A 9,857-nucleotide genomic window follows, 5' to 3' on the forward strand; every position below is an offset into this window, starting at 1 on the left:
CCAAACTACAAGAAAGAGGATTCCACCTAAACATTAGGAAGAACTTCCTGGCAGTAAGAGCTGTTCGACAGTGGAATTTGCTGCCAAGGAGTGTGGTGGAGTCTCCTACTTTGGAGGTCTTTAAGCAGAGGCTTGACAACCATATGTCAGGAGTGCTCTGATGGTGTTTCCTGCTTGGCAGGGGGTTGGACTCGATGGCCCTTGTGGTCTCTTCCAACTCTATGATTCTATGATTAGAGTGTCAGACTAGTCCCTGGGAGACCACAGCTCAAATCTGCACTTGGCCATGAAGCTCACCTGGGTGACCTTGGGCCTGGTACTGCCTCTCAGCCTGACCTACCTCACAGGGTTCTTGTGTAGATTAAATCAGGAAGGGGAGAATCATGTGCAGCACTTCAAGCCTCTTGGAGGAAAAGCTGATAAATAGATAGATAGATAGATAGATAGATAGATAGATAGATAGAGGGGCATTGAATACAGGGGGAATCTGCCAATATTCAGTTGGGATTGTGGGGTGGAAGAATTGCCACAGGTCCTATCCTCCCTGGGACTTTGTACCCCTTCTTCCGGATGGCCCATGCTTTAAATGCGTCCTCTCCCAGCCCTCCGCCAAACTGCAGAGCCGAGGATACAGAAACAAAATGAACTCCTCCAGATAAGATTCCAAAGGGCTTTCTCTGCCAACGTTCCCCTCCAATCAGAAGCTGTAGCCATCATCTCCAGCCTTGCAACTTCAAGGCCAGACTGCTTTCTGTAACATGACTAGTCTTAAAACGGGAAATAAAGAATGCATGCAGTACCCCTGAGCATGCACAGAATACCTTCCCCTCCAAAACACCCTCCAAATCATCAAAATCAGCTACCACCCAAGTCATCAAAATCAGCTACCACCCAAGTCTGTCACCTATCACCAGGATGGGTGGTAGGTTGAATTCCTTCATTTCAGAACTCTCTCTCTCTCTTTCTCCCTGTGTGTAAAACTACAACATTTATTTTCAAATTTGGTGTAATTGACTGAGTCGAGTTTCTATAATGGCTGTTGAAGACTGATTCAATCACACACTAATACATTCTTCCAGGATATTTCAGCTCATGTCACCCAATGCTGCAATCTGACTCTGAAAAAGCATTTTTGCAGAGATTAGTAGTTATTCATAGAAATTCCCTCTGGCTGGCATGTGATCTGTGCATTGTCCTTACTGCGTCAACTATTGTTTAATGCTGAAAGCCAGAAAGAGAATGAGGAAGTTTAGATGTATAAACTATCTGGTGTTTCCACACCTACCAAGGATGAAAAGTCAACATCAATCCCCTTAGCATTATTTATTTTATTATATTTATTGCATTAGTTGGTCACTTTCTCCCAAAGCAACTTACAATCAACATAAATCATTTGTTGGCTGCAGTTTATGGTGTGGGCTTTCTGCCAGGTTCTTTTGAACCTGCTCCCCTGTAAAGTAATTTTGGTGTTGATTGCCCTGTTGTTGTTGTTTTTTGGGGGGGGGGTGTATTGCCATTTCTTGACTCTAGTAACAAACTTAAGATCTCCAGTAATAACTGATCAGTATTAGCTGAAACAGGACGCAGGTGGAGCTGTGGGTTAAACCACAGAGCCTAGGACTTGCTGATCAGAAGGTCGGCGGTTCGAATCCCTGTGACGGGGTGAGCTCCCATTGCTTGGTCCCTGCTCCTGCCAACCTAGCAGTTTGAAAGCACGTCAAAGTGCAAGTAGATAAATAGGTACCGCTCCAGCGGGAAGGTAAACGGTGTTTCCGTGTGCTGCTCTGGTTCACCAGAAGTGGCTTAGTCATGCTGGCCACATGACCCGGAAGCTGTACGCCGACTCCCTCGGCCAATAAAGCGAGATGAGCGCCGCAACCCCAGAGTCGGTCACGACTGGACATAATGGTCAGGGGTCCCTTTACCTTTTATTGAGTTATGCAACCCCCCAAGTCAAGGAGATAAGTAACTATGCAACCTTTAGAAGATATCTGAAGGCAGCCCTGTACAGTGGTACCTTTGTTCTCAAATGCCTTGGTACTCAAACAACTTGGAACCCAAACTCTGCAAACCTGGAAGTAAGTGTTCCGGTTTGCGAACATTTTTTGGAAGCTGAACGTGCTCCGTTTTGAGTGCCACGCTTCTGATTTGAGTGCCACACTTCCATTTTGAGTGTTACGCTGAGGTCTGTCTGTTTTTGCTATTTATTTTGCGTTTTTGTTTTTGCAGCTCTTTTTTTGTGACTGTGTGGAACCCAGTTCAGCTACTGATTGCTTGCTTGCTTGTGTGACTGCAGTACATTGTTTCAGCGGCGTAGCGTGGGTTATCAGCACCCGGGGCAAGGCAAGTAATTTGCGCCCCCTAACCCCTAACCATGGTCATTAATACTGACGGCTCTACTCTGGGGCAAACTTCGTGGTGACTACTGCCCTCCGTGGTGTTGTTTTTGCAATTAAAGGATCCCTGCCTCAAATAAAGCATCTTGGGGATTGGGGACTGGGATTTGCCAAGGGAGCTGGAAATTGCAGTTCAGTGGCGGGTCAGGGGGAGAGGGTCCCTTCTGCGTCTGGGTGCCGCGGGCCCCTTTGCGCTAAGACGCGCGTCTTTGGGCGTCGCGGCGCAGCCTTCTCGGTCTCCCTGGCCCGGCTAGTCCCGACGCGGCTTCTTTCTGACGCGGGGAGGGGGCGGCTCTGGGGCCAGTGTGTCGGCCGGCCTCCGGCGCGGGTGGGGGGGCCCCGTCAGGGCGGGTGGGCGGTCTTGGCGTGCAGGCACTAGAGCGCTGCCGATGGCGCGTTTGGCGGGCTGCGTGCGTCCAGACAGCGACCTGAGCCTGGGCGGCGTGGCGCTTGATGCTGGAGCCTCCGCCCGCAGCGCCCCGTCGGGAGACCCAGCCGGAAGGAGCCTCGAGCCGGCTGTCGGAGGCGGTTGAAGCAGCCAGGGCGGCATGGCAGGCGGCGGCGGCTCCTCGGCGACTCCACGCAGCCAGCCCAGCGCGCTGGCCGAGCCCCGCAGGCGAACGCTGCCTGTCGGTGAGGAGGGGCTGCCTGGCGCGCCCTCCGCGGCCCTGATGCGCGGGGACCGCGGCGAGCGCTGAGAGCCGCTGCCAGCTCGTCGGGGCTCTGCTACAGCCTGCGCCCGAGGCTATTCGGCGACTCCGGAGGCAGCGAGCGCCCCCCCCCAGAAGTTGCGCCCGGTGCGGCCGGCACCCCTGGCACCCCCCACGCTACGCCACTGCATTGTTTATTGCTTTCATTTTACGGATCAATGGTCTCGTTAGATAGTAAAATTCATGTTAAATTGCTGTTTTAGGGGTTGTTTTTAAAAGTCTGGAATGGATTAATCTTTCTATGGGAAAGTGGTTTTGAAAGGTTTGGTTTTGGAACAGACTTCCAGAATGGATTAAGTTTGAGAACCAAGGTACCACTGTATAGGGAAGTCTTTTAAATGTTTGATTTTTGCATTATGTCTTTATTTATGTTGGAAACCACACAGAGCGGCTGGGGCAACTCAGTCAGATGGGGGGGGGGCGGGTATAAATAGTAAAATAATCTTCACCACCATCATTATGGAATAGGACGTCCCTATTTTCATCAGAGAAATGTTGGAGGGTATGCTCCTGCCCAAAACCCAGGAGAGAGGCTACCTACCATAATGTGGAGTGGACAAAACTAAGCTAGGTGGATCACGTTTCTAATGTCGTGAAGATGATAGATTGAAAAAAGACACCTGGTAAGAAGAAGCCCTCCCAAAGGAAGTGGCTGGCATTCTCCCTGTGTAAGCATCCTAAAGCAAGGCGGAATTGGGAAGCAATTCAGGAACAGAATCAAATAAATTAACGTTGCCTGATGAGGAGCTGCAGAAACCAGGTCAATCTTTCCTTGCTGAGTATGTTTTTACCTTGCTGGGGAGGTGGGAGGGTTGTTCTGCTCCCAGTGGAATGGCCCTTCCCTAGGAAAATATTGCTTGTTTGGCAGGTGAGGCACAGGGCCTTTTCAGCCGTGGCACCAAGGTTCTGGTACACCCCCTTTAGGAAGACTTGTATGGCTTTGTCATCATCATGTCTCCCAGCACCAGGGCCCTTTAGGGATGCAGAACAGATGGAACTTTTCTTTGTGTGTTCTGTTTACTGCTGATGAATTGGATTTTCTCTGACAGTAGTGGCCTCTTCTGACTGCTCATTTTATTATTATAGTATTTCATTATGTTTTGATTGCTGTTTTTTCCCCCCGTGCAGCTAGCCTTGTAAAACACAATAATACAGCCATAAGGAAAATTGCAGCAGAAATAAAAAGCCTGGAAGGAAAGATGGTCTTCAGCAAGCATCTAAAACAGGGGTCGGCAAGGCCAACTGTCTATGGGCTGGATCACTCCCATGGAAATCATCCGTGGGCTGGACTGGCGCAGCGTGACGCCGGAAATCGAGTCTGCACAGGTCCACAGTGCCGAAAATTGCTTCTGTGCATGCCCAGATGCAGAAAATCGTGCCTGTCCAGACTTGATTTCTGGTATCTGTGTGTGGACAGATGCGATTTCCGGCATCACTGGCGAGTTCCTGTGCCGCGCCAATTTACCGCAACTTGCGGGGGACTCGCCAAGCAGGCGGCTCAGTTTGGGGGCAGCTTGTGGGCCGGTAAAACAGTCTTCGGGGGCTGCATCCAGCCCATGGGCTGCATGTTGCTGACCCCTGATCTAAAATATAGGTGCCTGGCTAGCATTAAACAAGCTGTCAGAAATGCTGACTCCTGGGTTGACCATAACCCCCCTTTTAATGTACTGTTTTCTATACATTATACCTAGTGTTAAACTTCCTAACCGTGAACGGGTGACACTTAGAGATGAGTGAATCTTGTCCATTCCGGTTTCTCTCACTTTTGCATTTTTCCAACCCTGTGTTTGTTCTCCATGTTTATACATCAGTTTTTCTTTTTTGGGGGGGAGGGAAATCTTCACGACCTTTCATCAGCATCAAATTGTATACAATTCTACCAAAAATCCACATTTTTGCCAAGTGATTTTCCCGAATACAACACATTTCTTGTAGACATCACATTTTGAAGTGCGGGTTTTGAAGGAAAGTTGCATTTTGGTTCCCACGCTGAGGAAGCGCAAATTAAATAAGTTCGTCTTTCAGTGTGAACTTAGCTAAAAGTGTCCCCCTCCACTGCCCTTATCCCTAGCCCTAAGTTCCAGCTGCTTGTCAAAGAATGTCTATTTTTGTTGAAGTCACATTAGACCTGCAATCTTTGGCATCCTCAAAACTGACGAGGTTTGTGCTTATGCCTCTTCTCTGCACCCTTCCCGCCCAGCAGCAGAGAGAACAATTCCCGGAGAAAAGTTTATGTTTGCTTCCTTTAACTCTGTTGCCTGCATCTCTTTCTTTTTATATCTTTGATGGGTCGTTACTCTGTTTTGATATGATGTGCATGGCTGCCCAGTTTGGTGGCTGATGCTTGCTTCTTCTTCTTTTACACACCTGCCAAAAAGGGGTGCCATATGTGAAAATAAGAAATACTGTATTTTTCGATCCATAAGGTGCACCTTTTTCTTCCTAAAAAGTAAGGGGAAATGTCTGTGCGTCTTATGGAATGAATGCCTCCTTTCTTTTAGCAAATGTTTTGTGCCACTGGGAAATGGTAATTCTGTATTGATCTGTTTTGGATGTTGTATGTGATGCCAATAAAGGTTTTACGATACGATACGATACGATACGATACGATACGATACGATGTCCATGGCTACAGCCTGCCCCCTAAAAATCACACATCCACTGTTTCCTGGGGCTGCAATGGTGCAAAAATGTGGTTACAAAGCACAGATCCACATGGATCCTCGGGATCTTTGCATTGGGTCACCCCAAATTCACCATCAGATCACATGTCTGTGGCCACAGCATGAACCACAAAAATCATACACCCACTGTTTCGTTCATAATAATTTCTTTTCTTGTTTTTCTCCTCTAAAAACTAGATGTGTCTTATGGTCAGGTGCGTCTTATGGAGCGAAAAATACAGTAAATTGCATTTTGAATCAGATGAGGGTTAAAGCTACCTCTCTTTGTTGCCGCACGTGGGAACGAAAGTGAACTTAGGACAAAAAGATCACCCCATTCTGCAGAGTACGTGAAAACCCAAGTTGTCAGCTTGGACTTACCTTGCTGCGTTCTCCTTGTGCAAGCAGGATGTAAACATGGCACAGGTGAGGCAGTCTTGGACCAGCACCCTGGAGCAACTGAATTTATACAATCGTAGTCCTTTTCCCTTGTGGGCCAGGAGGGTTTTCATAAGTGGGGAAAGGTCCTTTCGCCCAGCGGGTGTTGGGGTTCCCTTGTTGCATCACCACTAGCCGGATCGGAGGCTGGTTCTCTGTTGGGATCTCAGGAGCATATTCCTTACTGGGGTCTCTCCCTCGACAGTCATACATCACACAGGAAATCAGGAAAACCAAGAGCAGGATGACATAGCTAGCTACCAGGATGATCAGGTTCAAGGTAACCGGGTCAATTTCTAAATAAAAATCCATCGGATCCCATAATATTTAGCAGGATCTCTGCAAAAGGAGCTGCAGGTAGACATATGCACATACACTGTCTCGCACAGGCTAGCAGAGCAGTAGCTAACTGATAGATGTATTGGCTTTGCGGTAAAAATACTTTAATCCTGAGCACTCCTCTAGCAATAGGTCCTCCCCCCTTGAACTGCATGATTAAAGCTGCTCAGTTTAATAACTTAAGCTCCCTCTTTTAATACCCCTTGGCCAACAGTGGCAGGAGCTGCATCTGAATGTTTCTTTGCAGTGCAATAATCAGATGGATGTTTTCTCCCCATCCCCCCACGACTTGGCGCTCAACCTTGGCAGACATGCACTATTGGGGAAAAAAGACCCAGATTAACCATCATCTATTTTCCTGCTCCGGTTCTCGTCCCGTCTTGCAGTGGTACCCAAACCAGGATATGGGCAGTGGCTCATTTTGAGCTATGGGGAAACTTAGATTCTGAAGGGTTCTTAAGAGTGTATTACACTCAGGGCTGGCCCTACCATTGGGCAGAGTGAGCTGGCTGCCTCGGGTGGCAGATGCCGTTGGAGCAGGGAGCAGTGGCATGGCATGGGAGGACAGGCCTGTGTGTACCACAAACCTGCTCAGCATCTCTCGCCTGCTCTCCATGGTTACAGCAGAGAATGCTTTCGCGTATGGAGCACTGTCAGAAGCGAGACTTGTGTCAATGATGAGTTGTGTATTCAGCGCAGCAGGCCCAATTCCATGGAACTCCCTTCCACTAGATATTAGGCAGGCACTGTTCCTGCTCAGCCACAGGTGCCAGGTTAATACAGTTTTCATTTCAGGTCTCTGAATGTTGCTCTGATGTTTCTATTTTCTGAAATGTTAACCTGTTTTGAATTTTGTTTATTATATGTTTTATTTCCTCCTTCCCCAGTCTCTCGCTTTGAGGCATAGTGAAAAGTGGGATATGAATTCTTTAAATAAATTTTAAAAATGGAATATGGACGTGGGGAGATGACAACCACCTTGGCTTTCACCTCAGAGAGCAAAACGTCTTGGGCTGGCACTGTTTGAACTGCACATTTTATTTTTTATTTTTTAAAGAAGTTTTTATTGCGTTTCTTTTCCATTAGTTCACAACATCTGTTACAAAGCAGTAAGCAAGAAACAATTTTTATACATAAACAGATATAAAAAAAGTAAGAAGAAAGAAGAAAGAAAAGAAAAAAAGAAAAAAAGAGAAAATTAAATTTCATATTATTTTTCCAGAAGTTACTCTCCTGTGGACCTCCTCACGTCCTCCCGACATTGCATTCTTTAAACTCACATTGTCAGCAATTTGTTACCTTATTTCACAACTTGCTGTACCTTTCAATTATTATGTAACCAATTTCAAGAAAAAATTGTAGTTCAATTTTAGTACCTTCATAATAAACATAATATATTTGTTTCAAATTGTCTTATTTTCCTCTGTTATAACTTACTTTGTGAACTGCACATTTTATAACTACTTCCCTCAAAGGATCTTAGGAATTGTCCTTTTAATAGGGAAAGTGCTGCATCTCTTTTCTTCAAGGTACCCAGAACACCATATAAACTATAGTTCCCAGGCCGGGACATTTTAAAAAAAGTTTGACTCAGGTTATACAAAGAAGATCTTCTCCTTTTCTTCCTGGTCCTGCAATCAAATATACTTTTTGGAATATTGAATGGATGAAATCACTGGGCTATGAATCAGGCAATCCCAAGTCTGCAAAATGGGGGATAATGACAGTGACTTACATTAATGGGTGGGGATCCTCAGTGTCAGAGGCCAAATGGGGCCCTCAAGCACTCTTTTGTTTCCTAATATATCATTTTTATTAATTTTTATGTTTTACAATGTAGAATATTCATTTAGACAACCTTAAAATATCAATGTCTTTCCTTCTTCTCTTTCCATGGTTCATTTTGCATAACATAAATCCCTGCATATTTTATATATAAACTAAACCATTCAGTATTCCATTATCACTTCCATCAAAACTTACTCACGCTGTTGAATTTATCTTAATGCTGCCAACGTTTTCAAGTGTACACAATTTCCCCTCATATATTCAATAAACTTTTTCCAATCTTCTTTAAACAAATGTTCTTCTTGTTCTCTTGCTCTATAAGTTAGATCCACAAGCTGCGCTTATTCCATCATTTTAAGTTGCCATTCTTCTTTGGTTGGGACCTCGCTCGTTTTCCATTTTTGGGCTAACAAAACATGGGCCGCCGTAGTGGCATACATAAATAACCTTTGTTGACACCTGGGAATTTCCATCTGAATTATTCCCAATGAAAAGGACTCTGAGTGTGTTTTAAAAGGTGCTTTTAAACATTCCCCTCTCCCAATTCATTATAAATTATTTCCCAATACTCTTTTACCCTTATGCAGGTCCACCACATATGAAATAATGTACCCTTGACCTCATTGCATCTCTAGATGCAATAGGGGCCTTCAAGAACTCTTCATCTGGCCCATGATGGGACTCTTCCCCAGGCCTCATCCCTCAACAGCCCTGCTTTGCACCCTCCTTGCCTGGCTGGAGGACAGAGAAGGGACTGTAAGTATCGAAGCTAGATGACATCTGAGGAGGCCTTGTGTCAACTGCCTTCTGTATTCCCACCCTGTCCCATCCTAGTGGCTTCTACAGCTTCACTGGGTATTTCTCTGGTGCCTCTATCCCTGCCACTGCAACAGTGGCAGGCTTAAGGCTTTCAAATTTCAGCAGCACCCTGTGTAACACCAAAATTCGGTGTCCTCTGCCTCTCACCTTTCGTTGTTTGTTATTGTTGCAGTGCCCTTTTTGGCTCTGCATCTGGTATAGGCAAACCAGTCACATTCTGCCTGCAGCTCCAGTAGGCAGCGGTGATGTCAGGGACTGGCTGGATGAGGAAGGGTGAGCCCCGCCCACAGGCAGAGCACAGAAGATGACAACGTAGATCATGGATCCTGGTGGTGCGGCACTGAAGATCAGTCTGCAGAAGGGATGCCCAAGCCCATTCAAGAGTAACAAAGCTACTTTCCATTCCACTGCTGTGCTCTGCTGAGTGCTGCTCCACTGGAAAATGTTGATCACTTCTCCTACCTGGGCAGTTATCTTCCCACAAGGTCCTACACTGATGCCGAAATCCAGCATCGCTTGAGTTAAGAGCAGTAGACTCGTAATCTGGTGAACTGGGTTCGTGTCTCCGCTCCTCCACATGCAGCTGCTGGGTGACCTTGGGCTAGTCACACTTCTCTGAAGTCTCTCAGCCCCACTCACCTCACAGAGTGTTTGTTGTGGGGAAGGAAGGGAAAGGAGAATGTTAGCTGCTTTGAGACCCCTTT

At 46.5% G+C, this 9,857-nt stretch overlaps 1 protein-coding gene across 1 annotated transcript; it reads right to left on the bottom strand.

Annotated features, from left to right (window-relative positions):
* Positions 1 to 6,079: 6,079 nt before the first annotated feature.
* SMIM36 (small integral membrane protein 36) lies at positions 6,080 to 6,805 on the bottom strand. Its single transcript, XM_083490619.1, has one exon. It carries the CDS (start codon positions 6,517 to 6,519, stop codon positions 6,235 to 6,237), a length of 285 nt encoding a protein of 94 aa, XP_083346745.1. The 5' UTR covers positions 6,520 to 6,805; the 3' UTR covers positions 6,080 to 6,234.
* Positions 6,806 to 9,857: the final 3,052 nt, after the last annotated feature.

The sequence above is a fragment of the Podarcis liolepis genome (assembly GCF_965112155.1).
Source record: "Podarcis liolepis genome assembly, chromosome: 2".
In the NCBI taxonomy this organism is placed as follows: domain Eukaryota; kingdom Metazoa; phylum Chordata; class Lepidosauria; order Squamata; family Lacertidae; genus Podarcis; species Podarcis liolepis.